The following is a 25630-nucleotide window of genomic DNA, read 5'->3' on the forward strand; positions in this document are numbered from 1 at the left end:
AAATTAGTAATTAGTTTATGAATTATCTAGATAGATATTTTCTAGGTAAACTTTTTTGTATTTCTCTAGATATATTTAATTAAATTAGAAAATTAATATTTAAGTTGATTTGTTCAAGACACTTAAATATTTGATATTTTTCTTAAGAATTTAATTAAATAGGAAAATTATATTTATGGTTAAAATTAATTTATTTAATTTTAGACCAACATAAATTAGAATAATTTTTTCAATTTTATTTTATATGAATTTCGAAACTGTATCTTTATACATTGGATTTCGAATTCAGTTATATATTTATAGAAAATTAAAATTGAGTTGAAAATTAATTTTAATTAATTTTGGACCAACTTAAATTAAGTAATTTTCATAATATTTATTGGAAAATATTTCTTTTTATTTTTCAGATCTTCCTAAAGTATAATTTTATAAATATTAAATTAAAATTTATATTTAGAGTTATCTAAATTAGTAATTTTAAATAAATATATATATATATATTAAAATAAATAGATTAAAATAAGTATTAAAAGAAAATATAATTCTTTAAAATAATGAGCTTTAGTTATAAGGATATTCGATCTCCATTGTTGGTCCTACATGGTTGAATATTTTCAATATTACCTCAAGACGCTAGACTTCGTCCCCCTTATGTATGGTTATTCGTTGAAGCATTTAACACCGTAACGATCTCTTATGATAAGTATTTTGTAAGTTTTCGTCTCTATTAGACTCTCCCCTACGGTGACTACTTAGAGATAAATTTACGAAGTATGAAATAATAGTAGAAGCTCGTAAAATAAGAATAACCTTGACTCTCGCCTACTGGGACAACGTTGGATTCTTATTTTGATCGAATAAAAGGTTGCTAGAATGGTGTCCATTTTAGATGAGCTGACAACTCTATTCAATGAATGATTACTTTGACTCTCGCCTACTAGGACACTGTATCAGTTCGTTGGAAACCTTGGAAGTTATTTAAGATATGATAGTTTTGTCTTTTCACATGTCTTTGTTACTTGCTAAATGCTTAATAATTTTTAAATTGTGTGTGAATTTATATTGAACCATTTATTTTTTCTATTATTAATTGTAGTTGTAAATTTCGTGTAAAATAAGAATAATTTTGACTTTCGCCTACCGGCACATCGTTGGATTCTTATTTTAAATCGAAATTATCGTAAGTTTTCCTCTTAGCTTATTCATTTTGAATTTTCTTAAATAGTATATCATTGGATGAATGGTTTATAAATTATTTGCTTATGATGTCATTCTGTTTTCTCTTAAAAAATCGAATGGCGCATATAATTATATTCCCAGCATTCTATCCTAAAATGATATAAATCCTCGATCTTAGAAATCTCCTACTTGTATATGTTTACTTTAGGCTAATTAAACTTAGAGTTAGATTAGTAGTGGTGGTCCAAGCTAGAATAAAACTCATTGTATATTTGGTATAAATTTAAGTCTTTGACTAATTTAGATTCCAAATAGAAATTTTATATTTCTGTTTCCTGGACTACATTATACATTACAGTATGCCTTTCACAAGTTTTGAATATCCATTTTCTGTCAATGGATTCAAACTGTATGTTTATGTATAGAATATGAGTTTAGTTTTCTGTGACCAGGATCCACTTGGACTATTCTAAGAACTCTTTATTGTAACTAGACCAAAGTAATCAAAAGACCACAACCACATTCTTATATATCTATGGCATTTGTATCTTGTTCATAGTGGTGCTGACAAGATCATTCTCTGCAAAGAGTTAAACATGCCTACATCCACTTGAAAGTAGGATCATCTATATTGGCATATGGATGTACTTTCAGGGGTTGATATGAATTTTTCTTATATTCTTAAGACGATCACTCTAGATTTTACCTTATGCAAAAAAATTTGAATTGTTTAAGAAATTTCATGACTTTCTAACAGTGGTGAAAACCATTAAGGTAAGTGGTTAAAGATCATGCGAACTGATAGGGGTGGAGAAATATTTGGTAGATTTGCAGTTCAAAGATCATTAACTTGATTTTTTTAATTGTATCCACACTTACATCTCTAGAAATTCAATTTGCATATTGATGATAGTATAAGGTCTATAATTAGTTACTAGCAGTTGCCTAAGTCCTTCTAGGGAAATACCCTAGTGATAGGAAAATTTCAAAATGATGAAATGGTTGTGTACTTAGTGTAAACCATTACTAGACTCATGGATGACCTGATCGTGATCTTAAGGAAAGCCAAAACTGTTAACCAAGGTTTGCATGTTTGATAGCTATTCTAAGTGATTAGGGGTGGACCATCCCATAGTCATTAGATAAGAAAGTGTTTGTTTCAACAAATACTACTTTTCTAAGAAAATGACTAAGTCTGAAAATAAAGTAGCAAATAAAGGAGATAAGTTTCTTGATTCCAAAAGTGTTCTATCATCTTATTTTGTATAAGATGGCCCCACTGCCTCTGTTGTCTTGACACAACCGAAGAGGACAATACCATTTAGATTCTTAGACAGATTGTCACGGTACCTTGTTGTAGTGGGAGGGTTTCAAGAAACTCACCCTGTTATGACTTGAAAGACACTTGTGATAAAAGACATTGTTAGTTTAAACAAGTAATGGATAGTCAGAATAAGGAACTAAGTAAAGCCAAGAGAACTATGGTTAAAACCATTCATATGGAGTAACCAAAAATTTTCTATTACAAGGACAAGAAAGGAAGTCTTGTTAATTAAGTCTATTCAATGGACTCAAAAAGCTTCCTGTTCCTAGTGTTAAATGTTTGAGTTTATCTAAACCTATGGCTTATGGTATGCCTGATGATTTACATACTCTAGTGCAAGCAACTTACTTTAGTAAGTTGCTGGAGCATTTTTCTTCTAATGGCAATCTATAGAAGCTTCTCGACTTTTAGACATAGATTTTATTTATCTAAGGAGAAGTTTCATCTATTCCAGAAAAGATAAAGGCCAAGAAAAAAATTCCTTGAATCAACAGTGAGAGGTCTCATATATGCTTTGTTATGCATTAGACCAGACACATGCGGTTGAGTGGGAGTAATGAGTAAGTATCAGATTAATCTAGGAAAAGAACATTGGAAGACAATCAAGTAAATCTTAAGATCAAGAAGAGGAACTATATGTTTGTTATAAGGGTGGTATTCAATACTCTTAGACTACACTAAATCAGGTTTTTAGACTTACCTTAGTGCTAGAAAGTCTGCTGATGAGAGTAGTGATTTTAGAGAAGTATAAAATCCTATCTGAAGTCTCTAAGTCTACCAGAGAGATGTTCAAGTTGTAGGAAAGATACGTATTCAGTCTATGAAAAGTTCTATACATTTTTTGCATTGTACCAACATTTATTAACTATTAGTGTTACTTCCTGAATAACGCAGAAGTAGTTTCCAAAAAGTAAAGAATCCAGTATCCCTTGAGGAGTAGACCTATAGAGAGGAATTTCACAATATAAAGGATTTTGTGATTAAGGAAATGTAATGGTGGAGGAAAGATTGTATTGAATACAACCTGTCAGATCCTATTACGGAGAGAATTCTACATACTACACTTGATCTGGATATGAAGGTGTAGAGATTATTTGAAATACACTTTTTGTTTTATATTAGTGCAAGAGGGAGTTTGTTGGGTTTTGTGCCCTAAATAAAACTCATTTCAATATAATCAGATTTACTAATTAATAAAGATCAGAAATCGCATTTTATGTTGCATGGTTCACATGATTAATTTCATGATTATATTTAATGTATAAATTTTATCAAGTCTAGAACATATGTATTTTTTCATGATTATAGTGTTGTCAGCACAGTAGAATATAATCATGATTATATGTTCAAAATTTTAATTCACTAATTTGTCAGTTCACTGGATTTAGACTGGCATGATAATCAACGATAGGTATACTTACACCTTGGATAAGTGTTATGTCCTTTCCAGGGCATTGGTAAAGTTTACCAGTACCGGATGTATGGAGTATACATTGGAAGGGACCGATATTGATCTTAGATAAGATATCCTAAACTTACTGTTATATCTTTCTAAGTCAATATCAATGGTTGATCTTAGGTCTATGGATCTTAATCCTGACATGGTTAGGTTCGATCTCAATAGTGTTATTTGTGTTCTTTGATTTGTTAGTTAAGCCTATCTTTTGGTCTGGATGATACGTACTGTAACACCCTAACTAGCATAGGCGTATTACGTGATTTTTAAACGTACTGTGCAGCTCGTTGCTAATCAACGAGGTTTATGGAAATCGTGATTAATTAAAATTTTTGCTTTTTAATTAAACTTATAAAATATTTATACAAAAATACTCGGGATCCCGATTACAAACCATTTTATAAAAGTTCACTGACTATACAAAATACTTGTCGCCTAGCGACTAATTACAAAACACGCCCTGCTGTCCCGATGATCGTACTCTCTAGGCCTAACCGCCCCGACATGTACAATTTTCACCGGCTCGCTCTCACGGTTCCTCAGCCTTAGCCTTGCCCTTACCTACACATAAACATAGCACTGTGAGTCGACAGACTCAGTAAGAAAAGCATAAATCATAAACATACATAAATCCCGGGCTATGATCAGACGCCCATACCCCTGACCATAACCCTAACTGTCGTGTCCCACACGATACTGAGTCCCGAACGTTCATAAGACGGTACTATTGACAAGTAACAACCTATACTCGGTACACTGGTCATACTCCAGCTGCTAGTCATACTCTAGCCTGTACCGATGTGTTACAGTATCAGCCTATACTCGGTTCACTGGTTATACTCGAGCTGCTAGTCATACTCTAGCCTAACCGATGTGATACGGTCACATAGCACTGTACCACCAACCCTAGTATCAGCCTATACTCGGTATACTGGTCATACTCCAGTTGCTAGTCATACTCTAGCCTACCCGATGTGATATGGTCGGATGGTACGAAGCCAACATACATATCTAATGTAATCTAACAGGCTTCCTAACATGCACGCTAAACATGTAATATATATGCATACTGTTATACTAATCTTACCTCAATTCCGAATTCAGGTGTGCCGGTCAACCTGACTGGAACGAATTGCACGGCGGTTTACAGGCTCCTAAACCATAACAATCACAACACTATAAGTGATACGCTAAATCACTTCCCGGGGACTTAAACTAGAAACTAAAAGTTTCCCTATCGATAAAAAGCATGGCAATACCCAAAATAACATAAAAACGAGAAAATCTAGGGTTTCTGAAAATCACCCAACCGGCAGACCAGTTGCCCAACCGGAATTCCGGTTCTGGGAATTTTCAGAACCCCATCCGGAATTCCGGATGCACAACCGGAATTCCGGTTCCTCGCAGATTTCAACCAAAAATTCATAACTTGCTCAAATCCAAACCAATTCAAACAAAACCTTCCAGACCTGCTATTTAGACCCTAAGGAACAATTCTAAAGAAAAAAAACCGAGCTTCATGCAAACAAACCAAAATCACCATTAAAGCTTCAAGCTTTGAGTTCCAAACTCAAACTTGATTAAACAACACCAACATGCATTCGATTCAGCCCAAACCTACTTAAACATGCATAATTTAACCTCTGAAACCACAACAAAAATCAACAAAACAACAGCAACAGATTTCAACACTTCTCTTTGAAAACCATAGTTTTTGAGCCAAAATTTCATATCTCAATAAAATCAAGTAATCACCAATCCTAACATGCTTGAATCAACATTTTAAATTATTAATAAACCTCTGAAATCAACATCAAAACACAACAGCAAGAACAACTCAAACAAGCATGCAAACATCATCTTTTCATCAAAATTCAAGAAACTAAAAGAAGAGAAACTAGACAAGGGTTACCTTTACTAAAATCACTCTAAACTTGAGAAAAACACTTGAATTTAGCAAAGAATCATAGCCCTAGCAGCCCCCCAAGCTTGGCCGAAAAAAGAGAGAGAAAGAGCTTGGAATTCTAACTTTTCTAACTTTGAAATTGTTTTAAATAATGAGAAAATGAAATGCTATTTTATCTCTTTACTTCAGCCAAAAGAAATGCTACATACACATATAATTACACCATATAAAGTCCACTAAAGGACAAAATAACAATGGGGCAAAATGACCATTTTGCCCCTTCCCACTAAAATAGAATAACTAACACTAAAGGGGTATTTTGGGAAATTCTAAATTTCCGGCCAATCCCGACATTTTCAATGTCTAATAAACCGTCCCAATAAACTAACCTACTAAGTTGTGATTTTACTGAGCCAAACACCGAGTTCCATGTTACCGGGCACCGGAAATGCAAAATTATGAAAATCACTAAATGACATAAAATGCATTTCAGAATTCAATAATAACAGTATAAATAATTATTTAAATATCTATAACTAATTTTCCATAATTAAACATAATTAACTGTTAATTTCCAAATTAAACTAAGCGGTCTTTACACGTACATTTTGGGAACATTATAGTACAATTGAGTGGGAGCACTAATCATAGATATGAAATCTATAGCTTCTATCTAGACATAGAAGTGAAACGATGATTTTCTTCGAGCTTGGCTGAATAGAGATAAATGATTGGGCCTCATTTTAGTAATTATATTAGTTTACTGAAGTATCATTTATAGGTTGCTAAGTGTTTTAAGGATAAAATACATTGAAGGGTAGAACGATAAATTTGTCCCAATTCAATGTAGATCATCTATAGAGGATCCTTGACTATTAGGATTGTAACAATGGATAATCATAACGTATCTATATCGTGGTACATATAGAGCGTTCTATTCACTGAGAGTGTATTCAATTCCAAATCTATAGTGGAGCAAGGCGGAATTAATAAGTTGAGAATTTACTTGGTGAATTCTAGATCTACTTATTGAAAGCTCGGTTATATAGGTCCAAGGTCCCCTCACTAGTTGAGATAATACTGATTGCAGACTCATTTAATTGATTTTAATTAATCAATTATAATTCTAAAATTACACTATGTCTTATTTATGAATTTTCACTAAGCAAGGGCTTAATTGTGAAGAAAAGAGGTTTTAGGGTCAATTTGTTAATTAAAAGACTTTGTATGGTCTAATTAATAAATTACATAAATGGCAATTTTATTTAATAATTAATTATAATTATTAAATAAATAGTTTTGGCATTTATAGGCTTGAATTGGAAAATATGGTATTATTGAAAAGAAGAATAAGTGGTTGAAAAAAGTGGCAAAATTATAACTAGAAAGTGGTCCATTTAATGTGTACGGCCAAGTGTGATTTTTTGCCCAATTTTTTATTCTTTTTTAATCTATATAATTCAACCCTAAGCCCTAGTTGAAATACTATAAAAGGAACATGATGCTCTCATCTCATCGACTTGACACTTTGTCAAGTTTTAGTCAACTTGACTATTCAACCAAACCTAGATGAGAGAGTTCCTTCCTTAGTGATTCAAACCTCCTTCATTGTTCTTCACCTATTTCGGCCTATAGTGAGTGAGTGACATGCCCACACATAGCAAGTCAAGTACTCGATCATAGTGAGTAAGATGGTGGTAACCAAACCCGAATGAGAGAAAGAGATCCAGGTTCAGATCTTGATTATGCTCTACGACAGAAAGGAATCAAGTGCTAGAGATCTTGAACGAAAGGAGTCATATTATTCTGCTGCAATCAATGTAAGGTTTTCTTAAACCCTTATGTGTTTATTTCATTGTTTTAGATAATTCATATTTAGGATGTTAATTCAACATACTTGTTAGTAAATCTAGATCCTGGTAAAATATTCCCAACAAGTGTTATACCCGGGCTGGTCATAGGTACTCCTATTGACTGCTGGCTAGCCAGTGGCTGCATAATGGGGGTTGCTTTTCAGCCAGAGATCCCTAGCTAGCCCCCAAGCTACTGGTTGCCGGGATCTGGCTATTCTCGTTGTTTAACCTTTGAGCAAAGGTCTGTCCTCACTCTGGCAAGGAAAGATCCGTCCTAGTTCTTGAGCAACTTGGGGACAATCTTCCTTGAAGTGATCCCTAAGGAGATCCTGGCCTCTTGTGTCGATTCTCTGATTGAACCGTCTTATTAGATCGCTGGCCTCCCAGTTGTGACAATCTAATTCTGCTTGGTGAGATCGAAGGATGTACTCCTGGTCATCCATCCACCTAAAGAATTTACGTCTTTGCTGAGCGAATACATCACAATCAGCAGTACGTGATTCTTCAGTTAGGCTTGCACTACCTACTGCTTCCCTAAGTTTGGCCAACTCAAGGTCTTCACATAGGTCCAAGTGAGGCTCGCCCACTCCCAAGCCTGTCTCTCCAGTGTAGAACCAGACTTGAGGTCTAGTTGTTATTCCAGGAGGCTGCTGCCCCCTGGGTCCTTCCTTCAGTGGGCGGCGCCAATGATGGATCTGCTTCTAGAGGTGTGGGCCTGCCACTTGGATCCACCGGGATGCTCGTGTCAGGTTGGCCAGTTGTGGTGGCCAGACTTGTTGCGCCTATTGGGGTGACGAGATTCATCACATCTGTAGTATTCATGGGGATTCCAATTGTGGCTAGAATCTGAGTGCCTGGATCTACGATCTGTGGGTCTTGAGGGAGACCTAAAGATGCAGATGGTGCTATAGTAGTTGTTCTTGTGTTCACCATGGTATTTGATCAAATCACGATATCCACGCTCTCAATAAAAGTACCAAACTATTGACCTTGAAAAATGATCAACCTACAGGGAGGTCATGCAGATCTGATGCTTGCCACGTGTGTGCACAAATAAGAATGAAAATCAATAGATAGTAGGATTTATTATAGAGGTTCGGCCCCCTTGTGATAGCATGTAATGACCTACTCTCCTTTTAGTTGTATTATACTGAGGGAATTACTGTCTATATCGTTATAAGTGGGCTATGCTATCGTACCTTTAGGATTACAATCAATTCTGGAAAAACTCAAGTGTTGGACAACCAAGGGTGTTAGACAACCTTTAGTGTCGGACAACCCAAGGCAGGCATGTGAAAGAGAATGAAGAAGAGAGAGAGTTTATTTGACATTTGAGATCAAGTTTCTAGCTTAGAGGCAACTTGAGCAACTTAGGTTTTCAGTCAGAGGTTAATGCCTTTATATAGGAAGTCTTAAACCCTATGTTTACAATTCAAATCCCTTAGAAATCATATAGTTAGTTAGATATTTACAAAAGACCAAAATGCCCTTGTAACTAAATGTTATTCAGCTATTCTGTTGGGCTTTTGGGGCCCAATTTGCAGCCCATCTTTGTTGTCCACATGCAGGAGTGTCCTGTGGGGCCTGCAGAGCATCCTTTGGCCGTCCAGGCCCTTGTGCTGGCCAGTCTAGCTGGCGATGGTGCTGTCCACCTGGGCTGGCCGGCTAGCTCCTGAGAGTGAGCTAGTCTGTCACTTGATCCCCATTTGTATGCCAGGGCCTTCGTTTGTTCGGGTGCTGACTCGACCTTCCTTTTAGTGAGCTGTACTGCCACGTGACACTTGTTCTGTCCACGTAAGCATGCCACGTCATGAGGACAAAAATTGGGATACCAGTTATATATATTTTTATTGAGGTGTATTTTTTTTTGTTGTATTTTATATATGTTTTATTGTATAATATATCATTTTATTTTACATCATGTTTAGTTTTTACTTTATGATATATAAATGTGGTATATAATTTTGTATGAATTGTAAAATTATTTTAATGGTTGTATATAATTTTGTTAGTATGGTATACATATTTTTTAATAATATTATATTATTTTTAAATTTTGTAGATACATATTTTATATTGTAGGTATATATATTTTGTTGTATGGTCTATATTTTTTTGTTGTATATAGTATATCATTTATTTAAGATGATATTTAGTTTTTATTTTACTATATATAATGATTATATATAAAAATTTTGGCGTGGTATACATATTTTGATAGTTGTATCTATGAGCCAGTTTGACACAACTGTATTGTGAGGAAAAACAACTGTAGTTGTGCTGTGAGAAAAAGTAGCTGTAGAAAAAAAATAAGCAGATTATTTGGTAAATTATAAATTTTAAAGTGTTCTAAGATGTTAAGATTTTATTATAATGATCATGACTATAATGTTATAATATAGTTCATTATAATCACAAATATATATATAAAATTTTTATTTTTTATATATTTTAATTATTTCTCCCGATGTATTTTTAATTATTTTAATTAAAATTTTTTATAATATTTTTAAATTATATTTTTATCACGTATAAAAAAAAATACTCAAATATATAAAAAAAAAATTCTAACTTCATGTGGTATGCTAATATTTAAAATATAAAATTAAATATTATTTATTTCATTATAATTTATTTATTTTAAATATATAAAAATATGTAAATATAGTTTTAGTACAAATAAATTTATTAGTCTTTTAATTAAAATAATTTTTTTAAAAGTTAGGTTGTACCAACTTTAACTTTTGAGTGTAGTTTTTTTATAAATTCTTTAATAAGTTGTTTTTAAATTGTTTACCAATTTTTTTTTTTATTACAACTTTTTCAAAAAGTAATTTTTAACTTTTCTAAAAATCGTATCAAACATGCGTAATTTTATTAGCATCATATATGGATTAAATTAATATGCATAATTTTGAATATTAACATACTAACTTTAATTTTATTATGATTTTTTTTGTAGTATATAATTTTATTATTATGATATATTAATTTTTCAGTACTACAGTATATTAAATATTGTTGTATATATTTAATGATAATATTTTTATTCGTTATACTTACAATATATTAATATGCATAGTAAATTTATATAAATTAATTTTATTATTATATAATTTTTTTTTTTTAAAAAAAAACTAATGTGTAGTAAAAGTATTTTCATAAATTTGTATTAATTAATTTATTTCAATTTGGCCATTTTGCTAAACTTAAAAAAAAAAAAAAAAAAAAAAAAATTACTTAACTAATAGAGCCATTTTCCACCAATAAAGGGCACATAACCGGTATTAGAAGAAAAAGCGAGGAGCCAATTGATATTTCGGCTAACTTTGTAATGCGATGAAGATAAGCTGAACGGCATAAGTTTGGAGTTGGGGTTAACAGACAAGACAGACTTAAATGGTGGAAGCCTAATTTAGTTTTACTCGAAGCCATGATTATGATGCTTCCCTCAGCCCTGTCTTCTACACCTAAAGTTACGGTTCCTGGTAAGTCTCCTTAATACTTGACTACACACACCGGAGCATTGTTTATAGGTAATTGAACTTTTGTTGTTAAATTACTTTAAATTTTGCATTACCTTATTTCTCTTCTTTGGTATATCTCCGCATTCATATCTTTAATCTCTTTACACCAAATCAATGATTTTTCTTTCCCATTATATGTAAGAATAAAGATATAATGATAATAATAATAATAATAATAAGCTTTTCAGTGTATGAGAATACACCTTTCAAATGAATAAACTGGAGGTAGCTTATGGAAAAAGTTCATATCTTTGTTCTTAATGTCATTTTATCTGGTTTACTCAAGGCTTATTCGGCGTGTAACTAACTTCTCGAGATTCAAAAAAAAAGAGAGTATATTTCTCATATTTCCATTAATGCAAGGTCACCCCATGATTTAATTAAGAAAATAAGAATGGTTACAAGAAAAGCCGGAAAATGTTTTCATCTGCATTAAACACACGATTTCATAAAAAAAATCTAGGCAACTTTTAAAAACTCTATAAGATTGCTGCCTCAAATTTAATTGGCATCTATTGGACTACATTTCTTGAGATTTGTGGGTTTTTTTTTGTTCCCAGTTTGAATGAACATGAACTAATAATTCACTATTCAAGTGTTATAACTCATGATTTAAATTCTTTATGTGGTACATTTTTGCCATTACTTTTGTTTCTTCACAATCATGTTTACTATGGTTATGTTTTAGTTTTCTTCATCATCATTTTTGCTACATTCAGTGTATGGTACAACTCTATCAACATCTCCCATTCTAAGAGATTGCATAGCTCAAACTAGCCATATAACCAGTAGCCATAGCTGCTCAATTCACAACTTGAAAGATGACAGGTACAATTTATGAATTGTTTCGAAAGTTTAGTTTAGTTTTTTACTAGAAGTTTAGTACTACCATGCTTGGAATCCTGAGTTGCTTAATGAGGACTTTGCTTTGGTTATTAGAGCACAGAATGGACATCAATTACATTGTGATAAGAAATTAAGGAGGAGGCTTATCCTTCTTACTCCTTTTACATTAGGCCTGTTTCCAACTTCACCTGCATCTGGGAAGACAAAGAGTAAAAGTCCATACGATGAAAGACGCTTATTAGAACAAAACAAGCGGCGACAGAAAGAAAATAATGCCCCGGAAGACTTCCCTAATTTCATTAGAGAAGGTTTGTTATTTTTTTGCTTTGTTGATCTCTTAAACATGTACTAATGTTCTTATTGTGATTTCAATTGGTTTCTCTGAATTGAAACCTGATGCTTGAAACGTTTATACCAGGTTTTGAGGTTAAGGTGGTAACATCAGACGATTACATCAAGTGTGACTCAGGACTAATATACCGGGATTTTGAAGTTGGTAAAGGTGATTGCCCAAAGGCTGGTCAACAGGTTTTTATTTCATTTTGTTGTTTATTTTCTTAAGTCCATCATACACATTTGATCTGATAGTAAAAATAAAAATTAGATAATGCTCATGGGATAAAGAAACCTTTTGGACCAAGCTCTCAAAGTAGGAATTTTTTTTAGTAAAGTTGGAATCTTATCTTTCAGAGTTTCTTTTGGATCATCAACTACTAATGGCTTGAGATCCTCTGTAGGTGATCTTCCATTATGTTGGCTATAATGAATCTGGCCGTCGTATCGACAGTACCTACTTGCAGGGTGCTCCTGCAAGAATTCGCATGGGCACCAAAGCACTTGTTCCAGGTGAAGAGATCAATAATTTTAGGTTCTTTTCTCTCTAATATATGTAGTTAGCCAATACTCTCTTTTGCCAATCCTTCCAAAAGAATAAAAAATAACAAGTGAGGATGATTAACCATATTTGTAAGAAATAACTTAACAATGAAGTCCTGTGCAGGTTTTGAGGAAGGAATAAAAGATATGAAAGCTGGGGGTAAGAGAAGAATAATCATTCCACCAGAACTTGGACCTCCTGTGAGTTTCACATCTCTTATTTTTTTCTTCTTCATTGTCTACTGGAAATTTTTCTGATGGCTCCGCTTTTCATCTCTGGACTGTGTTTTGAGACCTCTTCTATATCTTCACTCCCTTCTTTATTGTTCTTGCTTTAAAAATTGGTGGCCTTTATGGGTGTAACAGTACAAAATGAATTTGAGCCATTTTCCTTGATTTAATTGGTTTTAATAAGAAGCTCATGATTCAAACAGGTAGGACCTTCCACTTTCTTCAGCTCAAAACAATTTGAAGTCTTTGATGTGGAACTAGTCAGCATTCAGGACTGTCAAAGGAGGACTATTGGGTTTTATTCTGATTTTGTATGCACTTGAATAACTGAAGGCACATTTTTCTTAATTTGAAACATCGATTCTCGTCTAGCACCACGTTCATCGGTGACATCAAGAATAGACAATGAATGTTTTACATCATGTTAATCTAAAAAAGATCCAATCACAAAAACACAGGTTCTGATATGGGATTATTATATGTGGAACTAGAATCAGGTACATGTATAATGGTGGATTTTTCAGGATACACATAATTATTATTATTGTTGAACATCACAAAATGGATGAAGTAATATACAGACGTAAAATAGAGAAATGAATTTCAGCTAATAGACATTGATTCTAAGGAAGACAGATGCTAGGTTGACTCCAATACTGATGTAAACTAGACTGCTTAATGCTACAAGTGTACAACAGGCCAACAATGTTTATCATAGAGGCTCTTCAGTAGGAGCTCTGTGATAGATTACAGTCCCTTCTGAATTTGGATTAGCATGATATTGCCCATAAAAGGCATAAACACCAATTGTAATAATACTGAGAACGACAAATCTGATCCAAGCTTCGTAGTGTAACTGCAAAAGAAGTTGAATATCAATGAGTATTTTTTTCTTTTTTTGCTAAATTTTCTTTTGTAAATATGTTTTTCTGTGTTGAAATTTGAATTCCTTATTTTTGTATAAATTCTAATATCAAAGATGATGAGATTAAGCAACCTGAGCAAATAAGAACATGTTGAAGAAGATGCATACGGCTGGAACAACAGGAACCCCAGGACAAGAGAACCCTGGCGTATCTGCATAAGCCTGAGGAAGAGAATGATAAAACATTCAAAACAAGAAAAGACAATACAAACATGCAGCCTATGTTACATCCATTATCACACATCAGAACTGTGTAATGAAATAACATAAAAGGTGAAACTAGTCGATAAGAAATTTGCCAGTGCATTATTAATTGGATTAATAATAGAATACATATTCTTAGAAAGGGACCGCGTGCATTTTGCATGTTCCGATCAGTGATGAGAACAAAAAGAACTCGCTGAGAATACAGATTAGTACTTACTTGGCGGAGCAAAAGAGCTATACAAGCTAGTACGGCAACAACTAAAGCTAAGAGTGCATATATAAATGAAGCATTCAGGCGATAGGAGAGCCCAGCACCAAAACCACCCAGGGCAATCAAGAATAGGCAGATGACACCTTCCCTCCAGGTTGAGGTAGATAACTGACTTTCTGTTTTACCTTTCCAGCGAAGAGATACAACACATGCTGCTACAACAGAGTAGCCTGTCTGAAAAAATGGAGAACATAAAGTGAGCACATTAAACGGGGCAAATGCTTCCTGAAGTTTGAACACTTAGTTGACAAATAGTTCAGTGGGTAATTAAGCTTTTCACATGAGCTGACTAACATGTTTTAGACATCGATGTATTTGGCACTGTCCACATATATCTTCAAAAATGTCCAATTCAAAACAGGAAATAACGACTTACCAAAGACCCAACTGAAAGAATATGGGATAGCACATGCACATTAAAGAGCCCTGCCAAGACTCCAGCAACAGCTCCAACCCAGACTTGAGAGTGAACTGGAGTGTGGCTTTTTGAGTTTACTCTAGAAAATATTGAAGGTAATAAACCGTCCCTTCCAAGACCAAGGTACAATCGAGACTGATCATAAGAAAGATATGGTCATTTATTCTTTCACACGTAACATATTCAAGCACAAAATTATGTTGTATCGGTAAGGAGTCACCTGAACATAAAGACCAACTAGAAGTGTTGTTGTAAGTCCAGCTACAGCACCAACGCTTATCAAAATAGACACATATTTTAAACCCTTGGACGTAAAAGCATCAGCCAGTGGAGCATCTTCCCCTAGTAACTTGTATGGTACCATTCCAGTAATTACTAAACAGACAGCTATGTATAGAGCAATACATATCAGAAGGCTACCCATTATGCCTATTGGCAGGTCACGCTGAAAACAAATATATATAAATTATATATAAGAAAACAGGGTAAAAGATTGCTTACTAAAATAATTGTTACCTGTGGTCTCTTTGATTCCTCCGCTGAATTAGCAACTGCATCGAACCCAACATATGCAAAGAACACTACAGTAGCTCCGGTTAGTATCTCTTTCACACCATTTGGGGCAAAAGGAGACCAATTTGAAGTATCAACCTCAAAAGAACCAACACAGACGACGATAAGAACTATGACGATCTGCAACATATATAGTACGTTCTAAGTACAAACGAACTACTATTTAAATCTATGTCAGGTACAGATTCCTCAACTGTAATTTGAACACAAAATGGGAGCATCACCTTTAACGCAGTCATGACTGAGTTTACAGCAGAGGATTCACCGACACCCCAACAAAGAATCAAAGTAAGAAATACAAGGAGAATTGGAGCCAATATATTGATGGACAACACTCCAAAGAACTCTTTACCCCCATGGCCAATCCAATCTGGAATGTTACCATTGAAAAATGGAAAGAGTTCTAGAATGGAAACAAGATAACTTGCCAAGCTACGAGCTATGCTAGCTGCCCCAATATGGTAGTCAAGCATTAGTTGTGCAAAAACAAGAAAGGCAGTGAGCTCATTAAAAGCTGAATATGCATACAGGTATGCTCCTCCGACAACAGCAGGAAAACGAGAAGAAAGCTCAGCATAACAGAGAGCATTAAGCACACAAGATATTCCAGCTAGAGCGAAACTAACGGTAACCCCTGCATTGTAAAAAAAATTATGCGTAAGGTGTGGAAACAAACCCCACTTACCTATATGATCATAATCTTCTATGATCAACTTCAGATCCCATTCACATTTGTTTTAATCTTATCATCAACTTCCCAACCAAATTAACTATATGATCTAGTTTCATGATCAAATTCCAATGAGCATTGCTCTTACCCACCAATGGTGCCCAACAGTGGCACATTTAGCAATTTTTTATAATATTAATAAATGACAATATGTAGGACCCGATATTCAACATAGGTAAGACACCACCAATTACCAATATGTTCTGAAGCATATGATCAAATACAAACCCCATTTACCTATAGGATCTTCGAATCGATTTCAGCAAAGAAGCAGATAAAAAGAAGAGCCCAAATTCTAAAAATTTCAGCATTTTCACCTATCTAACTTAATCATCGTATCTTATTCATCACGTTGGACCTTAATCTCATGGTCAACTTCCCACCCCATATAGCAGCGTGATCTTAATGTAACATCAACTTCAGACCCCATCTACCAATAAGATCAAATTCAAACCCCATCTACCTATATGATCATAGTATCAACTTCAGAAATAAGCAAGCACATAAAGAAGATTTTAAATTCAACAGAATTCATAATTTGTCTCTATCTAGCTCAAAATCATCCAAATTAGCTATTTTAAGACAATAGTTATATGACGAGACCCTAAAAAGTGGATTAAATCCAACTATGCTTATGTTTTAAGAATTCAATTTTCCATAAATTTGATGCTACAGAAAATTTTGCCCAAAACCTCTTAATTTTGACCATAAAATCCAAGTCATTACAAAATTTGTTTCATCTAAGTCGTTCATATTAGAAAGCTTGAGCAAAATTGAAGAACGGACCAGGGCCAGCATCTCGAGCAACGGTGCCGGTAACTACAAATATTCCGGCGCCAATAGAAGCGCCGACACCAAGAAGAACGAGGTCAAAACTGCCAAGGCGGCGAATGAGACCATCGCCGGAATTTGTACGGACGGAATCATCCGAGTTGGGGTTAATGGTCTTGAATCTGAGAGCCGATGACCAAAAATTTGAGAAACATGAGGACGATGAGGGGTTGGATCTACTCCGAGATCTTGGCTTCTGGTCTCCACTTTCTCCTCCCATTCCTTAGGCCGCTTCAGATTTTTATTATCATTTTCAAATAAACCAATTTCTTATATTTATGAAATATTATTATTATTGTTATTGTTATTATTATTATTTTGAAAACTATTATTATTATTTATGATAGGGAAATTGCAACATAAGTATTTATTGTTTTTTTTTTTTTTTTTTTTGAAATGAACAAGATTTTCAACCAAAGAAAAGAACTAAAGAAATCAGGTTACAAAGATCTAGAAAGATTAGAATTCTAATTGTTTCAAAGAGACTCTTCTCCAGTTTTTAAAGCTGTTTGAGCCAGATTATGCGCCATGGTGTTTTTCGATCTAGGAGCGAATTTGACTAAAGCACCAGGAAAATAGGACAAAGATAAGACAATATCCATGATGAAGCTAGAAAGGACTGAGCAGTTGGTAAGCTTCCTTTGAATTCTTGAGACCAAATTCTGGCAATCTAAAATGACAAGTTGAATGGGGAAACGAACTGCTTGACACCAACTTAAAGCACGACGAAGGGCCTCTGCTTCAGCAATTATGGGAGGGAGACCTTAAAAGGATGAGGAGGAGAAACATGCGATAAGTCTGTCTTGAGAGTCTTAAATTATAGCACCATAGACATGTCTATTGGATTGGAACCGAAGTGCTACATCAACACTAACTTTAAACATTCCTAGAGAAGGCGACAAGGGTGACTAATCATGCTAAGAGCTAGTTTGGCACAAATTTGTCTTTGTGGGAAAAAACGATTGTAGAATGTCTTATAGTGGAAAAGCAAAAGTAGTTAACTGTAGAAAAAAACTGAGCTGAGTATTTTGTAATTTATAAATTTTAAAGTGCTGCGAGTTGTAAAGATTCTATGATAATAATAATATTTTAATCTATTTCATTAAAATCACAAATATATATCAAATATGTTATATAAAAATTTATTTTCGATATATTTTTAATTTTTTTTTTCTATAGTATAAATTTATATACATTTGATAAAAATAATTTTTAATATTATTAAATTATATTTTTATCAATTGTAAAAAAAATTGTAGTTTATAAGAAACTTAGTTTGATATTATTTGTTAATAATACAAATATAAATATAAAATATTTTTTAAAACAAAATAAAAAATAAAAAATTTAAATATTATTTATTTTAAATATTTTTTCCTTAAAAAAAATACTTTATTTTTTTATAACATATAATAAATAATTAAATAAATTTGTAGTAAAAAATAATTTATTTTAGTCTTTTAATCAAAACAACTATTTCTAAAAGTTAGGTTGTACCAGCTTCAGCTTTTAGCTGTAGCTTTTCCATGAATTTTTCAATAAGCTGTTTTTAACTGCTTACCAAATACCTTTTTGTCACAGCTTTTTTGAAAAATAGCTTTTAGCTTTTTCAAAAGCTGTGCCAAACTGGCTCTAAGTATTTGTAGGAGAGGATGTAATCTTTGTTTGAGCACTCTTGTATTTTTGCAAGTAAGTAATTATAGAAGGTTCCACATCCAAACCAGTGAACTTGTTATCTGCAGAAAGGAAATTATTTCGCTTGTTACAAATAGCCCATAAAATATCAAAAAATACAGCTAAGTCATCTTTGTTGAACTCATCATAACCTCTTAGCAGAAATTCTTTAATATCACCATATTTATTATTGTAGAAAAAGGAAGAGAATCTAGACTGTTTCCAAAACTTACCTGCCCTGGAACAATGCAAAAGGGAGTGAGTGTTAGAGTCGATTTGATTTAAGTAGATGGAACAATATGGGTTATCAAGAATTTTCCTAAAGAAAAGGTTAAGCTTTGAGGGAAGTAGATGATTAAAAGCATTCCAAATGAAGTGTCTAATTTTTGGGGGAATGTTAGAAGACCAAAATGACTTCCACCAAGGCTTAAGAGCATCAACATTAGAAGTATTGGGATTGGGGTTATTAGGGTTTGCAAGATGGTAGGCGGAGCTGAGTGTGAGACTGCCCAAAGGGTCATGTCTCCAAATGAGACAGTCCCTATTAATATGATAGATGGGAACATTGAGGACAAAACTAATAGTACTTTCATCAAAGAAATGGTTTAGCTTGTTAACATCAGTGTCTATCCGCCCTAATAAAATAAGACACAGTATTCTCAGGTGGATAGGAATCATTGTGAAAAGAGATATTCCTTGAGTGAGACAACCAATTCGGACTAGCGATTTCAGCTGACTTGCCATCTCCGACTTTCCAAGCAAGCCCTTTAGAAAGAAGATTCCTACCCCAAAGGAGACTTCTCCAACAAAAAGATTGATTATGACCAATAGAAGCTCGGAGTAAATCATTTTGCTTGAAATATTTAGCTTTTATGAGAGAAGCAACAAGGGAATCGGGATTAGTGAAGATACGCCAAGCTTACTTGGCCAACATGGCCTGATTATGGTGAACAATATGATGAAACCTAAGAACCCCATAAAATTTTGATTTACAGAGTTGATCCCAATTTATCCACTGGAGCTTATGCTTATTGCCCAAAGATCCCTACCAAAAATTAGCCATGAGGCTGCTGAAATGCTTACAGATTGAGATAGGAAGCTTGTAACAAGACATAGCATAGGAGGTGATAGCTTGGATCACAGATTTAAGCAAGATCTGTTTCGCGGCCTTAGAAAAGAGTTTTTTATTCCAAACAGATAATTTATTGCTAGCTTTTTGGAGAAGGAAAAGGAAAGATGATTTTTTTGAACAGGAGAGGCATTGGGGAACTCCTAGATATTTGTCAATCAACAGTTTATTCTCCATATTAAGAGAATTGAGGAAAAAAGATCTATCGAAAGGGGTAGTGTTAGGGGAGAAGAGCATGGAGGATTTAGCTAAGTTAATCATTTGGCCAGTGGCCTTATTATAGAGAAGAATGATGTCCTTAATAACTTCACAATTGTGAGCTTTTTCCTGAGTAAAAAGCAAATTGTCATCTGCAAAAAAGTAAATGGGAAATAGAAGGAGCAGAACGACAGATGGATATACCGTTGAACTGGTTGTGGAGGGTTTTATGATTGATAATAGCAGAAAGTCCTTCAACAACAAGAAGGAAAAGGTATGGTGAGAGAGGGTTGCCTTGCCTAATAACATGAGAAGGTTGAAAGGGAGTAGACAGGTTATTGCTTATACAAAGTCTAAAAGAGACGGAGGAGTCACATCTAAGTATAAGAGATATCAGCTGAGTAGGGAAGGCTAGATGATGAAGAATTTCACGGACAAATTCCCATTCAACTTTGTTTAAGGCTTTTTCCATATCCAACTTAAGTGTGTCCAAACCCAACTTACCAGATTTTTGTTGGATTATTTATTTTACCAGGATCTTAGATCTACTCACAAGTATGTTGTTTAAACACCCTAAATATGAACTTCCTAAAACGATAAATTAAACACATATAAAGTTAAGAATACCTTACATTGATGCAGCGGAATTAATGTCTCCTTCCACTCAGATCTCTAACCCTTGTATCCTTTCTGTAGCAGAGTATAATCAAGATCTGAGCCCGAATGTCCTTCTTCTTCAAGTTTGATCCTTCACAGTCTTCCAATCTATGATTGAGTTAGCATTTCTTTTGTGTGTGGGCACTTACTCTTTCACTAGGGTCGAAATTGATGAAGGAGAAAAGAGGAGAGAGGGTTTCGGCCAGGTATAGAAAGTGGGGAAGGCTCAGTTTTTCTGAAGAGAGAAATTTCTGTCAGAAAAGGTTATTGAAAACTTATGATTTGACTGAGCCATCACTTTCTATTTATAGGCAACTACTAGGTTTAGGTTAGGAATTATTTGGCATTAAAATAATGAAAATATTAATTTGAAATCCCACATTAAGTGGCCGGCCATGGTGTTGTATTGGGCCCCACTTGATTTTGCAATTTTATCAAATTTTATCTCTATTTTCTCAAAAAAGCCAATTTTCCAATTCTAACCTTTTAAATGCCAAAACTAATTATTTAATAACTAAAATAGATTATTAAATAATATTGTCATTTAAATTAATTATTAATTAGACATATAAAGTCCATTAATAAATAAATAAACCTAGAAACTCTTTTCTTTACAATTTCACCCCTGCTTAGTGAAAATTCATAAAATTAGACATAGTCTAACTTTAGAATTATAATTGATCAATCACGAATCAATTAATGAGTCTTACAAGCAGAATGTTCTCAACTAGAATGGGGACCATGGATCTATATGCTGAGCTTCCAATAAGTGAACCAAATTTACCAAGTAAATTCCTACTTATTAATTCTTCGTTGAATCCACTCTTAGAACTTAGAATTGCACTCTCAGACTTATATAGAGCATATTGTATGTTCCACGATATCAATATGCTATCTCATTTAACTATTGTTATAATCTTATTGTGATTTAAAGATCCTCTATATAGATGATCTACATCGAGATGGGATTTCTTTACCGTTCTCACCCCTCAATGTATTTTGCCCCTTAAAACACTTAGCTACCTGTAAATGGTGTTTAGTGATCTAATAATTAGTCAGTTAAACAAGAGCTCATCCATTTACTTCGATTTGCCAAGCTCGAAGGGAATCATCACTTGACTTCTATACACCAGTATAAGCTATAGATTCCTTATTTATGTTCAGCACTCCCACTCAATCATACTATCATGTTCCCAAAATATACGTATCACCCTGACCCAAAAGTAGGCTTAACTAATAAATCTAAGAACATGAATAGCACTCCTGAGTTGAGCCTAATCATATCAGGATTTAGATTCTTTTAATCTTAAGATCAACTACTGATATTGACTTGGAAAGATATGTATAACGGTAAGTTTGTAATATCTTAACTTAGTTGCAATATCGGTCCAGTCCAATGTATACTCCATACATTCGAAACTAGTATACTTTACTAATGTCCTGGAAAGAACATAACACTTACTCCAAGTGTAAGTACACATCATCGCTGATTATCACATCAGTGTAAATCCAATAACACTGATGAAACAGGGACTTATTCTTTTGATACATATGATCGCAATCACATTCCACTGTGTTGACGATACTGTAATTGTGAATAAACATATGATCTGGATTTAACTGATTTTGTGTATAATAGTAATAAACATATTAAACATATTAAATCATTAGCATGTAAAATTCATGCAAACATCAATCACTTCAAATTTCTTATATTGATAACTAATCAGATTGTAAAGAGTTTTATTTAGGGCATAAAACCCAACAAACTCCCACTTGCACTAATATAAAACAAGCTTCGCAAATAGGTCAATCTGATGTCTTGATCTTCAGATCAAGTGTAGTATATTTGAATCCACCCAAACTTCTGGAAACTAGTTCATAAAAACTCTTATGAAACATCCTTTACTATATGCTTTACTTATCAAGGGATACTGAAATCTTTGCTGTTTTAAAAGTACATCTGAATTAACAAAAGACATATCTCTCATATTTTAAAATATGTAATTGAGATAATACAGTGTAGACTTATCTTCAGTGATATAACTTTCTTGGATTTCGAATACACAAAGTTATAATTCTTCTCTGGTAGAGCTTGAATTATTATACAATAATTCCTCCACCCCCAAAGTAAGCACCATCTCAAGAATTTCAAAATTAGATGGTGAGATACAAGGATAACTGATACACAATTCCTTAATATCTGACATATAGATCACTTTCATAAATCTTTCTTGAATATCTTCTAATGTTCCCTATTTGATTACATCTCAGATAGCTCCCACTCAATTACAGATGTCTGGTTAAATAATACTTTTAACCTCTGATTGTTTAGAGAGTTACCTAGTTGTGACTTTTGTATTAGTCTAAAACTTTAAGTTAAGACTAAGTCATCAACATAGTAGACTAGTATTTGAAGTGAAAAATACATGCCAGAGATAAAGTAATCAAAATTAAGATACCATCAAATTTTATGAGGATTAAGAATTCTTGGTTCAAGTCATTCGAATGGATTGAACTAGAGTTCTTTATCTTATTCTCATAATTCTAATAAGCTATTCCTATCCATGTGAATGATTAGATTTGCTTTTCAGTATTGTTCTTAAGTACCTATCACAAGTATCAACCTAATGAAGATGGGTATAGAATTTTAAAATTCTCCCACTCAATTAAGGTAGTGTGAAACTTTATCAAAGAACTTTCAAAGGTATCAAACTTTTACTTACAACAGTAAAATCGAAATGGAACATACAATCAAGATCAAGAATTTATTTTGATAACAGCTAGCTCATTATATTACTTCCATGTTTAAAGAAGATATGTGTTACATAGGGAATTGTGGAATGGACTCCACCCCTAAGAATATACATATAGGGTACTATGGATAACCTCCACCCCTAAGTATATAGAGATTATGATCCACCCCTAAAGGTTGTAAAGATCATGATTCTCTTAGTGTGATAGAGTTTATGTGGAGTTGAATACTATCCAGAGTTCATTAGATATAAAAGATCGTTAACTGCATAGTTTTCTTAATTTTTCTCCACCCCTATCAGATCAGAAGATCCTTTTATTAAACAAATTCTTAATAATTGTATTAGAATTAACAATTATTAATAAACATAGAAATAATTTCTATTGTTTATTTAATATAACTCTATGAAGAGTTGTAAATATTATAGAATTTGCATCAATAATAAAAACACTTACACATACAAACATACAAATATAATATGGTAATAATTGATGAAGATAAATTAAATGAAGCTCAATCTCATAAATTGCAATGGTGAATTTCAAAAATAAAGAATACTTTATTAATAATAAAATAAAAATGTATTGCAACAATATGAGAGAAACAGGGATAAATATCCCTAACTAAAATTTGAAATCCAAATTGTCTTTAAACTAAAACAATTAATTCAAAAATAAATTGAAGAGCTTCATCTTCATCTGGACGATTTTATCATAAATCCAATTGGATAATAATTCACTAAAACTCTTAAAGTTTATAAATGAAAATACCTTGTTTCTTTGCAAGAAGTTTAGGACATTGGGGTTTCCAATGACCTTTCTCATTGCAGTAGAAACATTTTCCTTTAAGTGTAGCATCACCAGAAGGAGCAGCCTTTTTATTCTTCATGGCTTTAGTTCGCTTCTTGGTGTTGTTCCACTTCCTCTTCGTTTGGGCTTTAAAGCAGTGGCAACATTTGCTTCGGGTTTGATCGTCCCATTACCATTTCCAGGATTATGAGGTTTGCTCCCTTTCTTCTTGGGTCCTCCAATCAAATTTTTATAAGTTTGAAGGTCATTGACTAATTCATGAAAGTCAGTTTCCTTCTTATTCATGACATAATATGAAGTGTATGGTAGAAATGCTGGAGTCAGGCTATTCAAGATAAGACTAACTTGAGTAGCACTGTCCATTTCAGCACCATGATCCTGGGCTTCTTGGAAATAACTTGACATGAGGAGAACATGGTCACGCACGTTTTGATGAGGTTCCATCCGTGCATTAATGTACTTCTTAGTCGCGTCAAAGCGTGACTGAAGTGATGCCTTACCGAATAGCTCATTTAACTTCGTCATAACTTCAGCAGCCTTTTCGGTTTTAGAAAACCGAGTTTTGAGGGTGTCAACCATGCTAGAAAGCATAAAGTATAGAGCTTTGCATTTGCTTTCTGCCAACGCTCATACTTTTCTTTCACAGCTTTGGAAGCATTGTCCCCAGGCACTTCAAGTGACGTCTCAGTTAAAACAAACAAGGCACTTTCTCCTATGAGAGCAATATTAATGTTCTCATTCCATTTATTAAAGTTAGATCCATTCAGCTTATTTTCAGTCAACAGTGATAACATGGGATTCATTTTGATAATACATGATACTACAAAATAATAGAAATCAACAAATAGAAATAAATAATGGTTAACACAAAATCAATTCAGAAATTATAAGCACATAGCAAGTAGGAATGATATGAGAAAATACTTAAAAAATTCAATCCTAAATAATTTCCAAGGTTTTTCAACAAACTGATATCAGTGTCCCGTTTAGGCGAGAGTCAAAGCTACCATCCATTGAATAGAGTTGTCAGCTCATCTAAAATGTTAAACATTCTAGCAACCTTTTATTCGATCAAGATTGGAATCCAGCGTTGTCCCGTTTAGGCGAGAGTCAAGGCTATTCTATCTTATGAGCTTCTACCATTGTTTCGCAATTTGCAAGTCAAATATGGTCGCCACCATTAGGGTGATCTATACCATATAAAACACTTACAAATCACTTATCATGCGAGATTAAACGGTGCAAAATTGCTAAT

At 33.4% G+C, this 25630-nt stretch overlaps 3 protein-coding genes across 4 annotated transcripts; 1 reads left to right on the forward strand and 2 right to left on the reverse strand.

Moving 5' to 3' along the window:
- The first annotated feature begins 10993 nt into the window (after positions 1-10993).
- On the forward strand, positions 10994-13760 carry LOC133037859 (peptidyl-prolyl cis-trans isomerase FKBP20-2, chloroplastic). 2 transcript variants are annotated; one of them, XM_061115544.1, is made up of 7 exons: positions 10994-11206; positions 11965-12073; positions 12185-12399; positions 12510-12619; positions 12829-12937; positions 13092-13168; positions 13402-13760. In XM_061115544.1, exons 1-7 carry the CDS (start codon positions 11152-11154, stop codon positions 13519-13521), a joined length of 795 nt encoding a protein of 264 aa, XP_060971527.1. In that variant the 5' UTR covers positions 10994-11151; the 3' UTR covers positions 13522-13760. The 2 variants fall into 2 exon arrangements, with proteins under 2 accessions (XP_060971527.1, XP_060971528.1); XM_061115545.1 differs by having other exon boundaries at positions 13406-13760.
- On the reverse strand, positions 13715-17546 carry LOC133037858 (cationic amino acid transporter 9, chloroplastic). Its single transcript, XM_061115543.1, has 8 exons — positions 17109-17546; positions 15817-16226; positions 15536-15712; positions 15240-15464; positions 14978-15154; positions 14548-14775; positions 14196-14285; positions 13715-14054 (listed from the first exon to the last, which is right to left on the reverse strand). The coding sequence occupies exons 1-8, from the start codon at positions 17371-17373 to the stop codon at positions 13911-13913; spliced, it is 1716 nt and encodes a 571-aa protein (XP_060971526.1). The 5' UTR covers positions 17374-17546; the 3' UTR covers positions 13715-13910.
- Positions 17547-18785: 1239 nt separating this feature from the next.
- Positions 18786-19571, reverse strand: LOC133038239 (uncharacterized). The gene has a single exon (XM_061116329.1). The coding sequence runs from the start codon at positions 19569-19571 to the stop codon at positions 18786-18788; it is 786 nt and encodes a 261-aa protein (XP_060972312.1).
- Between the last annotated feature and the right edge of the window lie 6059 nt (positions 19572-25630).

This window comes from Cannabis sativa, chromosome 5 (genome assembly GCF_029168945.1).
Source record: "Cannabis sativa cultivar Pink pepper isolate KNU-18-1 chromosome 5, ASM2916894v1, whole genome shotgun sequence".
Lineage (NCBI taxonomy): Eukaryota > Viridiplantae > Streptophyta > Magnoliopsida > Rosales > Cannabaceae > Cannabis > Cannabis sativa.